The sequence below is a fragment of the Bombus pascuorum genome, chromosome 4 (assembly GCF_905332965.1).
Source record: "Bombus pascuorum chromosome 4, iyBomPasc1.1, whole genome shotgun sequence".
NCBI lineage: Eukaryota > Metazoa > Arthropoda > Insecta > Hymenoptera > Apidae > Bombus > Bombus pascuorum.
Window position 1 is genome coordinate 10,988,356 of NC_083491.1, and position 15,007 is coordinate 11,003,362.

Sequence of the window (15,007 nt, forward strand, 5' to 3'; positions counted from 1 at the left end):
ATAAACCCTCACGCGATATATATATTCCCGATACGATATATATATATATATGGTACACACACACACACACACACACACACACACACACACACACACACACATATCGTATATACATACACTTAATAAGCACATATATTGACATTTTATAATCACACTAACGCATCGTAGTAAATATAATTACGATTTTAAAAATTATTCTCTATTAAATTTCTATGTTGTTGATATCCTGTGGTTGGAAATGTATATGATTCTTAATGGCATTTGCATTGATTTACATAAATTATTTTAACAATATTAAAAGATAATACATGAAATTGTAGGCTTATTAACATTTATATGTATTATTCTATATAATGTATATAATATTTTATGCTTAGGATATGTTAATATTAGTATATATATAGTGAAAGAAAACACGATCAACACAAACCGTGAGTTAGTTTGTATTCGATTTATCAAGTCCAATTTTCTCTATCAATTTAAATGTTCATAATTTAACTATTATATGTATCTAATTTTTAAATATACACACCTTGTTGTTGTAGCAATAATATTTGATAATGTCATATCAATTCATAACAGAAGATCGTCCACAAACCAATGGTCAAAAAGACCAGTCGAAATCAATTACAAATGTTAAGTGGTCAACTTTGTCAGAACGTACAATACCGAAAATTCAAGTAACTTTACAAAAAATCCAGTCGGACATTCAAATCGAATCAAATGTAGATTATGACGATTTGTGCGGACCGTGGGTTTATTCAAAAAATCCTCTTCATAGTAAATATGTTGATTCACCGCAGCCAAGTTTATGCATTTGGAAATATTTTACAGAAGAGGATATAATTTATCTTAAAAAGCATCAAGAAAACAAGAATCTGATACGTTCTTTTTTTGGTAAATAAATATAAATGTTACTTTGATAAATAGCAATTATATATGTAAAACAAAATAATATCAGTTTTTTTTGCAGAAAATAAATTGTTAAATGAGACTACAGGGAAAAGTAATACTGTTTTTATAAATGTATTATGGGAATTCTTCAAGCTTACTAGGTATTTGAGTATATTGAATTTATAAAAAATGTTTTCTCTTTAAAATTTATAATTGGTATGTAATACAAATTTAAAAAGTTAGTCTTAATCCATATCTAAATGAATATTTATTGAATTGTATTTTAGGCTAAAATTATTCACTGAAAAAGGTATTTCTGCATGTTTGGGGATCGTGTATTTAACACATTTATTTTTTCTTTCTTATCCGTGGTGGACAGCTCAAGAAGTCCACCAGTTTTTTTATAAAAGCGTTTTACTACATGTTGTTTTGGTTTGTATATTTCTCTATCAGATTATATATATAGCATATAATGATGGATCTTTAGAGATAAGCAAAAGTTTGTAAAAGTCTGCAATATGTAATTTTTAGTATCCTCCAAACAGTCTGGAAGTATTTACTATGAACGAATGCAAATTTTTACTTAAATTATTTCACAAAGCATACATAAAAAATCTTGTTTTGCTGCATATTCTGTGTCATACAAAGTATCATTTTACTCTAAAATTACGTACTCCAGAAAATTCAATTATGAAACATTAATAAAGAAAGTACACATTGACAAATGAATTATTTACTCAATGTACGTTTATATTTTTAAATTGACTCACGCATAGAAATATGAAGAACTTCTATTACATAGTAAATAATATAAAAAAGTCTGATGAATTAACAATTTGTTTATATGTTCGTTAAAAAGTATGATTAGTTCATTTTTAGTAGTCATAACTTTCTATATATGTTCATTTACTGGTAGATGATTGGTAACCGCAATCGTGGTTTTCTTCTGCCCCTACATCTGTATTCATCCTGTTAAAACAGTTTTCACTACATTCTACATTACTTTTTCGTAACTCGTTTACTAAATATTTCATTTTAGGGAACCACGAACCATTACTACACACTGACATGCGCTGTGCTGTCCTTGTAAGATTTAGTTTCTAAATGAAAGAAAGTATTTAAATTTAAGTCAATTAAAATTCATAAAAAAACCTTATAATTCGTGGTAAATAAAGCAATAAATATATCAGATTTTACATTATGTTTTAAGGAAGTATTTTAGTAAGAATCTTAAATTTAATACATATACTGTAATATAAACCGCATAACGATTGTTTAGACTACAATCAATTAAACATAAATTAACAAATTACCCTGATTTCATCTGTTGGGTGAACATAATGGAACATAAATGGAACATAAATAAACAGAATTTGAATGAAGAATTTACCAATATGATTAATTAAAAATAATTCAAAATAATTGACCATAGATCTATAGATTCATTCCAGAAAGATACACAATTATAAAGAACAATATGATGTAAAGAACAAATCTGAATATAAATAATTTTAACTTTCACAAATTGAAGTTTCTATAAAATATATTCTTATCATATTGTTTTATTTGTATGTCATTGTTTAAGACAACTATCTGATTGTAAAAATATCAAATTATCTTTAATAGTTTTAACTTTCTAATACTCTAAACAGTATATAGTTAGAACAGTTTGTATTAATTAAAAAAATAAAACAAGAAAGTTTTATGAGTGAAATTACCTTCTGTGATGATACATATTTGGAGCTTGTAGGAAGATGTATATCAATATTTTTTGGTAATATTTGGCATCCTACACAAACATTTCTAACATTCCTCCCACCATGTCTATATATCCGCTTTAATCTTTGTATTATTGAATGATTAATGTGTTTTAGTCTCCTTGTTTCATCTACTAATACTCTGTAAATTGTTTTGTCGATTATTTTTAAGAGACTTTAAACTTATAAGTCTTTAAAAATACTAATCTTAGAAATTCTAAAAACACTGACCTCTTTTCAAATTCAAGTTGTACTAATTCCTGTTGTTGGGACTTCAATTTCGTACTAAGTTTGTTTACATATTCTCGTTGTTCTTCCATCCAAACACGTATACAAGAAACGACATATTGCGACTGATTACAAAGTTCCGATCTACTTATTGCCGTTTCTGTCAATTCTGCTGATATGCATGCCAATGATTTATTTTTTAGCTGACACTCTTTTTTTAATTCTAACAAGGATTTGTGTGTCTCTTGCAACTAAGAAAAAATTCATTTTAAATTATTTTTATTGAACTTGTATGTTACAAGCAATTAAATATTTGTTTACCTCTGAAATGATATCACAATTATTTTGTTCTATTATGGATTTTTCCTTAATAAGATTACAATTTTCTTCTTTGTATTCCTGTAACTGCTGAACTATACAATGATTTGATTCTTCCATTTGCTTAATTTTCTCTTTTCCTCCCTCAATCTAAAAATATAATAAATATTTAAAATTAATATTATGTGATGTAAGATTTATATAATCCTTTAGAGATAAAAATATTGTATTAATTTGTTTCACCTGTTGTTGTAAAATATGTAATTGTTCCGCATAAGACTTACAAATATCTTGCAGTTTGCAATGTTCACTATTTTTTGATGAATAGTTTCTTTGAATTTCTTCTAATTCATCTTTGAGTTTATTCAAGCAATCTCCAAGTATAGTTTTCTCTTTCTCCATAGTTGATAGTTTTAAGCAATAATCCATTTCCTAAATTGGTTAAACAGAAAGATAAGAGAATTTTCAGTTAGATAAAATATTTAAAGATAATAAGCACCATATTTGTTAAACATTCTTGTAAATCAGCTTCTCGTTTTGTTATCTTGATTAATTGTTCTTGTGTTCTATTAAAATCTTTAGTGACTCTGCAATAATTATCTTCAGCAAAGCATAATTGCATTTGGAGATCTTTCAACTGAAAAAAAATAATATTGACATTATTTACAATCTTAAAATTAATATATGATAAAATATACTGTATACTATAGCTTTTAATTGACAAATATCTTCTTTTGTTTTATCCTCAAAATTGCTATTCTCCATCTTCAATATAGAATTCTCATTCTGAAATAAAACATTTTTGAGTAGTCAATCAATTTTTGAGTATTCTAGAACAGTAAAGTCAAATATCAAATATTAGTACATACTTTCATCACTTCATAATCTGCCTGCAATTTAGCCATATCATCTGATTTTTCCTTTAACATTGTTTTCAAAGATTGTATCCTTTCATGTAAAGTTGACATCTCTTCTTCTGCTTCATTTAATTCAGATAAATATGCTTTAATTTGTTTATTTTTTATGTCTAACTTTTTTTCAAGTTCTTCAATGATTTCTGTTTGTTTTTTTATAACAATTTCATTATTCACAATCTGACTGCATAAATCATTAATCTGCACATAATGGAATAAAATATCAGTGTGATTTTTTACTTAACTAGAATTTCACATTATAATTATTAGAGTTGTTTTTCTTATTGTGAAATATACCTGTATCTGCCTATCCTCTAATTTCTTTAACAATTTCTCAAATTTTGTGTTATTTTCCTGAGATAACTGTAACTTTTCTAACAAGTTCTCTATTTCGATAGTTTGTTTTTTTAAATCAGATTTAAGTTGTTCATTTTCATATTGTAGACAACACTCTGTATCTCTCAATTTTTGTAATTCAAATGAAATTTGCTGAACATAAGTACCACTTTCTTTTTCTGTTTTCAGTTCTTTGTCAATGATGTCAAAATCCAATTTATATTTTTGTAATTGTCTTTTCATATCTTCGTTTTCTCCAATTAAAATTTCAATTTCTGATTGCAAGTCATGTTCATGTGATAAATTTTTACATTGTTCCGTATTATTATATGTTAAGTCACTCCAATCAAATATATCTTGAGTAGTGCAGTTTTTGTCTTTAACTTCTATTTTATATTGACATCCTTTATCTTCAGTAATCTTTGTTTTATGTTCAATCTTCAACGTTTCTTTCCTAAATCAATTAACAGTACAGTATTTCTTAAAATATATATTATACTTCCACATTAACAAAATTCTATATTAAAATATTACCTTAATTCCAGCAATTTTCCTTCTGCTTCTTGCCATAACATTTTTGTGTTCAAATATTTACTTTCCAAGTAACATTTTGATTGTATTAAAGTATCTCTCTGAAATGAAATTAACGTATTTTGAACATAGTTTACAAGAATATATGTTTATGAAATAAAGCTTGTTATACCTCATTTTTTAGAGCTTGAATTTCATTTACTCGAGTTTCCAGTTGTTCCTAAAAAATTTATATTTATTAATAGATACAATTATTAAAATTAACTCTCTTTTAATATCTTAATATTAAAATAAATATTATAAAAACTAACAGTAATTTATATTTAGTTTAATAACTATACAGAAATATAAAATGCAATAAAACTCTGATAGTAAGAAATATATCATCTTTTTATTATTAAAACAAATATGTGCAACAATTTTGATTCATTATCTACAGCAATATTTCGAATTCCTCTACCTGTATCGTTTTTAAAATTGAATAATATGTGATATGGATGAAACTAATAGCTGTGCTATTATCGTATTCCATACCACTAATTTTTTGTTGAAGATTGTGAATTGCGTCTCGTTGTAGCTCTAACAATTTATCTTGTTTAGCTGCCTATATAAAAGGAATATATTATTATAAATGGCATTTAATTTCGCAAACAATAAATTATATTCTTAATAGATTAATAAAATTAATTATAGATAAAGGAGTCTACTACACCTCTGCAAAACATTCATTATATTGACTTTGAGTTTCTTCTGCATACACTGTGAGTAAACGAATAGCTTCAATTTTTTCTTCAAACTGTAAATTACAGACTGTTCGATTGTTTTCCTACAAATAATACTTCAAAATGTGTAATAAGTTCATATTAACAACACCACTAAACACAAATGTTGCTTTTAAGTATCACAAGTCTTTATCAAGTCACACAATCAACTTCTACAACACTATATTTGAAACTAAACAAGAAAATTATATAGTGTTAGTTATTTAAAATTGTTGGTATGGTCAAAATATGAAACATAATACATGCAAGTTATTTATTCAGTTATTTATTGTAACAATAAACAGTGATAAACTTTACTAATATGTAATATATTGTTATTATTAATGAGTATAATTTTTGTATACAGAAATACATATATTTTTATTTTAAAACAATAAGATATAGACTTCTAACAAATATTTTTAACTATCGTCAACAATATTTACAAAAATGAAGTTTTAGGCATTAATAAATATATTGCACAAGTAATATGTAATATATATGTAATATATGCAATTTTGAGGTATTGCTTAATTTAATTCTTTGAATTTAAATACTATTCAAATATTACAAAATTATAGAAATTTAAATGTTTTCAATAATGTACAATTGTTTCAAATTTAAAGATATGTTCTATATCTAAAATATGAAACTGATTTCAATAATTTTATAATTATTATCATCTGTCAATATCTTTTAAATTATACTGTAAATTGCTATCTTATTTTCTAACAAAAATATGTTGAATGCCTGTTTTTACAAATAAGCTATATGTTACTTGCACATGTTTCACTACACGTTTCATTACAAGTTAACGTTTAAACATCATGCACGTTTCTTTGATTGTATATTGCAGATGAAATTGTAGGCCATTGTTCACTCATATCACTCACTGTTCTATGTCCCATTTGATCTATACATTTTTTAGCTTCCACTACAGCATTTTGTAAATGACCAATAGTTTGAACTTGAAGCTCGTTCTAAAAACGAATATATTTTTATATCAACTAACAGAGGAAGTTTTTATATAAACTAGAGTAAAACCAATAAATAAAAATAGAAATTTTTTCTATAATAATTATTAATAATATAAAATTAATACAGACCTGTTCTAATAATTCTTTTTTTTCCTTTTCATATTGAGAAATTATTTGATCTTGATTATCAATCTAGAAATGTGTATATTACATACTGTATTAAAATTTTGATATTTATAGTTAACATACCTTTAATAATAAATCTTGATAGTTTCTTTCTAATAATCACATTTTCAATAAAATAATTCATGCCAATAATGTATGTGTATATCAATTTTGCATCATAAATTTAGTATAAGTGATGTATAAAGTTACTTAAATTTATCCAAACAAAAAACTTAAGTAATATAACTTAAGAATTAAATAGATAATTTCAATATACTTTTGGTATTAAATTCTAATCTAAATATTAATTTTTGATAATTATAAACATTATAACTCTTCCTATAATTTATGTATGTTATACATACAGTTAGTCTACAGTCATTCTTATTAAATATTACAAATGATTCTTTTTTAAGATGTTTTTGAATATTAACATACCTTTTCTTGAAATTTTTTGTGAAGTTCTTTTAATTCAGCTTGTGTCATTACAATAGAATCCTTTTGGATTTTAATAATTTCATCCATATTTTCTATCTGTAAATATAATAGTATTTAGATGCTGTTAATAATTTTGTCCAAATGAGAAAGTGAAATAATAGTTACAAGCTTATCTTTAGAATACAATGTATTTTTGAGTTCTTCAATTTCTTGGGTACAATTATCTAGTTCATTTTCATACTTCTGTAATTTTTCTAGTAAATTCATTAATGACTTTGCAGAAGAACAGCTATTAGATGAATCTTCACAAATCTAGAAAAGATATTATTCCAAAATAAACAATAATAAAAATTTTTATGTGTATTATAATGTGTAACTTTTACACAGGAGGTAATGAAAATAATGAAATTTAATCAAACCAATTTTTTGAATTCTGCTTTAAGTTCTTGAAGGCCAGTTTTTGTTGATTTTATAGTGTTTTGCAGTTTTTTAAATAACTGAGGTGCAGTCTACAAATATAAATCTACCTATTACTATTACTTTAATGACTTATTTTGTATGAATAATTAATAACACTTACCATTGTGTCATATCTGAACTGATAACAACCATACCGTAACAAAGTTTCTTCCATGCTATGTTCATTATGCTTTTATAAAATGTAAAAAAGAATTAAAAAAATTTTTTTTAATGATGTAAATAAAAAAGATATAAATATAATAATCAGACTTTTGTAAGAAATTTCAACTTACAGAAGAATTTAATAATTCTTTAGATCTTTTTAATTCAATTTCGCTATCATTCAATTGTCGCTGAAGAGTACATTCAATTTCTTTTTGAAATTTAAGCTAAAATTCAAACACATATAAAATAATTTTATCTAATAATATTTTAATACTCTATATTAAATAATTGTCTATATATATTTACGGTATTTTCTAATTCTATAATCTTTTTCTTTAATTTCATATTATCTATGGAGTGAGATCGTCTATAACTATCTGCTTTTGCTTGTGTTATATGCAGTTCCTCTTCTATTGATTGAATGTTATTTCTTAAAAAATTGTTCGCTTCTTCATTGCACTTTGCCTGCAGAAGTCAAATTTGATAATAGGTATAAAAATCTACCACCATTTATTACAACAACAATCAGTACGTTACTGTTATCATACTGTATTACAGAAGATAATTGAATATTACATACCTCATGTTGTAATATTTTAACTTGGTCTTGTAAGTCAGTTACTCTACATTTCCATGAACACGTTTTCTTATCACATTCAGGGTGGAGTGATGACTGTAAAATATTTATTACAAATAAGTAAATTTATTTATAATATGATATAATTAAAATAATTTGTAAGTTTCTCACTTGTGACAACTTATATTTTAATTCGTCATATTCTTTCCTTAATTTATATACAGCTTGTTTAGTTTGCAGTATCTCGTTTAAAATCTAAAATAATATAATATTTTTATATTAAAGTGATCACAGAGAGATTTGGGAATAAATAACATGAAATGATTAAATGACATAAAATATTACTTGTGTATATAATTGAGCCTCCATAATATTATAATCAGATACCTATTACATAATTGGAACAAAATTAAGTGAAATTTTACCTTAATTATAATATAAATAATAATGTAATATAAAAATGAGAAATACATACATGTTCTTTTGGAGAAAAAAATGATTCCAACACGTTTTTCACTTTTAAATGAATCACATCAATTTCTTCTTCTAACTTCTGTAATTTTTGTTCTTTTTGTGAAAGTGTCAATTCTACTATGTCATGTTCTGTCAACTGCAAAGAATAAAACTCAATTAAGTAATGAATTTAATAAAATTGAAATTAAGAAATAGTTAAGAAATATTTATAGTAGTAAATACACAACTGCTTCATCTATTTTTTCTTGTAATTTCCTTGTAGATGAATCTACTTCACAAAATTGGTTCTTCATTTTTTCAAACTCTTTTACTATGCAACATCCCTTAAATAATTTGAATATTATTTATTTATTTATAATATTTTAACACTATTTTATACAATAAAGAATTTCAAAGTTTTACTTGAACTTGAAATATTTGCAGACTAGATGATGTTTGTTCTATTTCTTCAATTACTGAACATAACAGGTCGTAGTTGGATACATTTTCTGCATAACTAGATATATTTTCCTAAAATTTGAATAGAATAATTAACTTAGTTAGCCAGATACTAAACTTAAGTAGAGAAATTAAATTTGTTCTGTACATTGGTCTGCATTTCATTTATATGAATTGATAATTGGGATTGGGACAGATTTATTTCATTTTTTATATCTTTTAATTTATTCTTTCTTGAAGCAATTCTATCATTGTGTCTTATTCTTTCTTCTCCCTATAATGAAGAGAAAAAGTTTATTAATTGCAAGGTGATAACATTAAATATAATTAAATTTAATGATTCTTACTTGTAATTGTAATTCATTAATTACTTCTGCTATTATCCCCCGACTTTTTATTAACTGATTTTGTACATTCATAACTTCTTTATTCAAATCAACATACTGTAAAGATCTTGTCATTAATACAAAATCATGCTAGTAATATGTAATTAACATACAATAACTTTAACATATAGTTCACCTTTTGATGTCTACATTTAAATGAAGAAACAATTATATTTATTTCATCTTTCATATCTTCCATAGTAAGTTGTGCTTCAACAATGCATGCTCTGAATATGTCCATTAATTTCCGTCGGTTAATGTCCGTGCTTGGCTAAAATACATTAATTTTTGTTCCTTATGTTAATAACTTACATTACAATTTATCATAAAACATTTATTGATAAAATTTAAATATTATTTAACATAATACTTACTAAGCAATTAAGATCTTCTACATGAAAAAGATGATTATTTTCCATTTGAAGCTAGAGCACAATATAGAATATAATAAATAGTATAATATAATATTTAAATATACAAAATTATTTCTTCACTATATGAATGATTTAAAAAATTGTACATACTAAAGAATTAATTATTTCAATTGATTCCTCCTTTTTTAAATATAGTTTGTCCACATATTCAATATTTTTAGCTAATTTATACCTTATATTATCCACATTATTTTCACTATCAATCGTTTTGTATTCCTGTTCAATTAGAAATATCAAACAGTTCTTTTGTAAATAATTATTTTCGTAAGAAATTTACAAGTATTGTTTATTAGCATAACTATTTTAAAGCAATGTTAATAACAATAAACATTTTTCAATTAAAAATATATGTGCTAAATAATATAAAATTTTTATTGCTCTACATTTTATTACAATTGAAAATATATATTATGTGCAAATACTATCGGAATCAATTAAGCTTTCTGTTTTTAAAAATACTGGAATTCCTTATTAAAGTGAATTATTCTTCTTACAATTTCTTCGCGATATTACAGACAACTGAAAAATGTTTATTCATAAGATTTTTACCCAAATATAGATTATAAAAAATGAAGTTAAATATATCCTTTAAAAAAATATCCAAAAAGATAACAATAAATTCTTCGTTTTATATTACTTAATTAGAAAATGACATATTCTATTCAATATCTTGTTGAAATAAAAATGTGCATGTGTATGTTACCAACTTTATCTTTTCTGCCGCACAAGTTTTCTACAGTTTTTTCCAATTCTATCTTTAAATTAAAAAGGTCTTCCTTTTCCTGTTCCATGAATGATTTTACTTTACTCAAATATAATAAAATTTGATTCTAAAAATTAAAATCTATTTAAAACAATATTTGACAATATTGAAATGTATATTTTTAAACACTAAACATTCAATATTTATATATATTACCTGTTGATTTGTAGGATTTCTTGACCTCTTAATATCCTACAAAAAGAGTATGAAGAAAAGTATAAGCAAGAAATATGTTAAATGCAAATGAAATATTGATTATTTTGATGTAAATGTTAGAAATAAAAGGCAATCATATTGAAATATAATATAAAAGGGACCAACTTTACATATAATATATAATATATTATTAATAACTTATAAGCTGAATGTTAACATAATGATTTAACATTTCAATTATTATATCTATTGAAAAACGTACATTAATTTTCAGATTTTTCGAAAATAGGAGTATCTTTGTTGTTCAATTGTTACAACTGTTTGAAACAATTAATTGTTTGTGTGTATTAACAGATGGTAGCTTTTTGCTATATTTCAAGATCTTTTTATCAATATCATGAAAACTCTTATACATATCAATTTTATTATATTCAGTATTTTTATGACAATTTATTATTTTTGTTTTTAAATTATTGTGTTTTGTTTTCATTATAGATACATCTTTTATTAATTTATTATGATTTAAAATAGTGTTAATGTAAGTTTGCAAAAACGAATCATTATTGTGCTCAGCAGATGTATACATCATTTTTGGTATCATAATTTTCTCACATAATTTATAAAAAGATTCCATTTCTTGATTGTCAATAGTAACTTTGTCATAACGATTAGAAGTATAAGGAAAGAAGTTAGAATATAGAAACTGAAAATAAAAAACATCATTGTTATCCATTTACGAATCCACGAATTACTGTTTATACCTTAGTTCGTCTTAATTTTCTTCGCATTTCTTTAATAATGCCTTCTTTAAAATGAATTTGCATGTTTGTAGAACGACATTGCTCTTGTAACATAGTTACTTGTTTTTGCAGAGACGTTACTACTTCGTTTCTTTCTGTCACTTCTGCTGTTAAGACAATTTGCTTCTTTATTGATTCCTAACAGTTGATACAAATAGAATTATAAATAAATTATCATTGAAAAATAAAATATACATTCGAGCAAATAGCACAAACTTTTTGTAGATTAACCATTTGCTGCTCTATTTCTTGAATTGTCTTGTACTTTTCATTCAACTGAATTTTTAAATTATTTAAACTTATATCGCTATCACGAGTTACTATTATCAAATTAGATTCCGCGTCACGTAAGCGTTCCTGCAAGTTTTTTGTTTCTAGATCTTTTTCAATGAATAGCTTTTCCACAATACCAGCCACTAACATAATCTGGATAGCAACAAAAGTTTTAAAGATAATTTATCACTATATTAATCTAGAGAATCTCATACATTTGAAAATATTTCATATTTCAACATGATTGCCTTGTTATTCATTATTTAATCTATGTAATTTTCAATTACTTCATTGTATCAGAAATATAATTACATAGACGTATATGTTCATATATACTTAAAGTTGTGATTCAAAAGTATAAACTTACTTAAGATAATATTAACTTACATCAACAGGTTCTTGATCATTTACTATAAATGAACTAGATGCAATTTGCTCAGTAAATTTGACATGTTTTCTAAGATTGTCACTAAGATTTTGAAATTGAGAAACACATGCTTTAACGGTATCTTCTTTTGTTTGCAATTTTGTGTTAAGATCTATTAATTTATCCTCTAACTCTTTTTGATATCTAAAAAACAGGGAATTTAGTGTTAATAACAAATATATTAAAAAATATTCATTATTTAAATTCATTTTTCATTTTCACTTACACAATCATTTTTTTTTCATTTTCTTGAAGATGTTTGATTTGCAATTTTAAGGACTGCATCTTTTTATGACTTATATCTCCCTAATTTAAAATAAAATCATAAAGTAAATTTCAAACTTTCATTACTCATACATATTACAGTAAATTTAAATATAAGAAAAACAACAATTTGTACATAATTATATTACATACCCACCATTTATTTTACATAAAAATTATATGGAATATTTGACAAAGAATTTATCAAAAAGAGTGTAGGAGATTAAAATATAAAATAAACAACATATACCAATTACATATCTATATATATATAGCAAAAAGTAAAAACTTAATTAAAGTGTTGTTGAATGGGTAGGATGTATCATGCAAATACTTCCATCTAATGGATAATCTGATTTATTCATGAAATCATGACTAATTTGTATTCTAAGTTTGAATCTCTTATCAGCATCTACATTTATATTTACCTGATCACAGGTACAGCTACAAAAGTATAAAAGAAATTATATTACTTAATTTGTTTGGAATATTTAATTAACCTGGCAGCATACACTTGGAAATCCAACAGATCCCTACCATGTGGATTCTTATTTTATATGGATTTCCATTTTAGAAGTTCATGTATATACTGCCAGGTTCATGAAACTTAATAGGAACTTACTTAGTGGGGACAGGTATATCACTAGGTTGAATTTCAAAGAATTTTATGTCATCTAAATTCCAATGATTTTCTTGCACTGCACGTCGTATTAGTTCTAATAATCCTCTGATATCACTTTGAAGAAATTCTATTTTTTGTTGCATATATTTTTCATCTTTTTCTAAGATACTTACACGATTTGAAAGTGTATGTATAGTCTACAATAATTATTATTTGTTATATAAATTTGCATTATATATATATCATAGTAATCTCAAAGAAAAATTTTAATCATACCATTTCTGTATTCATTGACTTTGACATGTTCCCAGAAACTAACACTGATGAATGTTTTAATTTTTGTTCCAATAATTTAACTCTATTACAAGCAGCTTGCTCTAAATCCTCTACTACTTGTACTAGCATAACATTTTGCTCTTTTAAATTTTTTATCCATTCTTTTGATATTTCTAATTTCATCTATGAAATATTAAATAACAATAAAAGTAGAAATTTCACATTAAAAATTGAAAATATAGAGAAATATACATTCATTTTTATTGTTTTTTTAATTTATTATTGTCAATTTTCTTGCAAAAAGGAATAAATATTTTTAATGTTTTACATTTGCACTTATGCAAATAAGTTAAATTAACTTTATATATTATAGAAAAACTTACACAAACTTGATCAAATTCATTTTCGACCTCTCGATCAACATTTTCAATGCGAGTTTCGTATAATTTTTGAAACTCATTGATAATTCTTAGAGTTTCAGTTTCGCCGCAAAATTCCCCAATAGTTTTATCAATAGCAGTACAATTGCAGTCTTCATCAAAAATCTTAGAAATCTCTGGGATAGATTCGATCGTTGAATCAAATGGGTTCATGGCACATTAATGAAAAGATCGAATAACATGAATAAATTATTAGTTTATTAAATTAAAAGAGTCTTCCTACACTCAGTTTAAAAATAATCTTAAAATAACCATCAACACACTAGCTCGCCATCTTATCATTAGAGTTGTCAACGTATTTTTACATCCATGAGCAGTAGTAATTAAGAAGCATAACTCTATCCTTTTTTAAGATTCCATTTACAGATAGTTCGAAAAGCAGCTTTAATATTACTAAGAATAATTTTTCATATAATTCTAATTTATTATATATATTTTTTTTAATTATTAATTTCACTTTTAATAACGAATTTGATTTAGTTATTAATATTTTTATTTGATCTTTATATCATAAACATTTTTACATTATGAATCGTATTTTTCTACAAAAGAGAGGAAAATCCTTAATACTGTTAATAAAAACTGAAAAATTATATAAATATGTATAAAATGACATGAATATATAAATGATAATTATAACAATCTAACTATAGCCTTATTAATTAACTGAAATTTTATCTTGTTAACTGGCCCTTACTATTTTTTGTTTAAGTTCTTTCATAACAGAATTTCTG

At 24.2% G+C, this 15,007-nt stretch overlaps 3 protein-coding genes across 3 annotated transcripts; 1 reads left to right on the forward strand and 2 right to left on the reverse strand.

The window, feature by feature from the left end:
• Positions 1 to 72: 72 nt before the first annotated feature.
• LOC132906021 (uncharacterized) lies at positions 73 to 1,740 on the forward strand. The gene is made up of 2 exons (XM_060957850.1): positions 73 to 897; positions 974 to 1,740. The coding sequence occupies exons 1-2, from the start codon at positions 561 to 563 to the stop codon at positions 1,078 to 1,080; spliced, it is 444 nt and encodes a 147-aa protein (XP_060813833.1). The 5' UTR covers positions 73 to 560; the 3' UTR covers positions 1,081 to 1,740.
• LOC132906123 (myosin-7-like) lies at positions 1,624 to 14,587 on the reverse strand. Its single transcript, XM_060957992.1, has 43 exons — positions 14,217 to 14,587; positions 13,834 to 14,016; positions 13,558 to 13,754; positions 13,364 to 13,379; positions 12,898 to 12,977; positions 12,632 to 12,815; positions 12,157 to 12,412; positions 11,933 to 12,078; positions 11,671 to 11,874; positions 11,172 to 11,207; positions 10,960 to 11,082; positions 10,343 to 10,468; positions 10,193 to 10,243; positions 9,955 to 10,089; positions 9,780 to 9,875; positions 9,581 to 9,706; positions 9,397 to 9,504; positions 9,222 to 9,317; positions 8,996 to 9,130; positions 8,866 to 8,907; positions 8,692 to 8,775; positions 8,524 to 8,616; positions 8,250 to 8,408; positions 8,072 to 8,167; positions 7,900 to 7,968; positions 7,739 to 7,828; positions 7,485 to 7,631; positions 7,320 to 7,415; positions 6,846 to 6,908; positions 6,620 to 6,719; positions 5,691 to 5,767; positions 5,439 to 5,582; positions 5,151 to 5,198; positions 4,982 to 5,079; positions 4,409 to 4,901; positions 4,067 to 4,312; positions 3,903 to 3,983; positions 3,697 to 3,834; positions 3,441 to 3,629; positions 3,201 to 3,347; positions 2,883 to 3,130; positions 2,613 to 2,793; positions 1,624 to 1,994 (listed from the first exon to the last, which is right to left on the reverse strand). The coding sequence occupies exons 1-43, from the start codon at positions 14,424 to 14,426 to the stop codon at positions 1,797 to 1,799; spliced, it is 5,835 nt and encodes a 1,944-aa protein (XP_060813975.1). The 5' UTR covers positions 14,427 to 14,587; the 3' UTR covers positions 1,624 to 1,796.
• LOC132906020 (uncharacterized) lies at positions 11,469 to 12,157 on the reverse strand. The gene is made up of 2 exons (XM_060957849.1): positions 11,933 to 12,157; positions 11,469 to 11,874 (listed from the first exon to the last, which is right to left on the reverse strand). The coding sequence occupies exons 1-2, from the start codon at positions 12,023 to 12,025 to the stop codon at positions 11,476 to 11,478; spliced, it is 492 nt and encodes a 163-aa protein (XP_060813832.1). The 5' UTR covers positions 12,026 to 12,157; the 3' UTR covers positions 11,469 to 11,475.
• Positions 14,588 to 15,007: the final 420 nt, after the last annotated feature.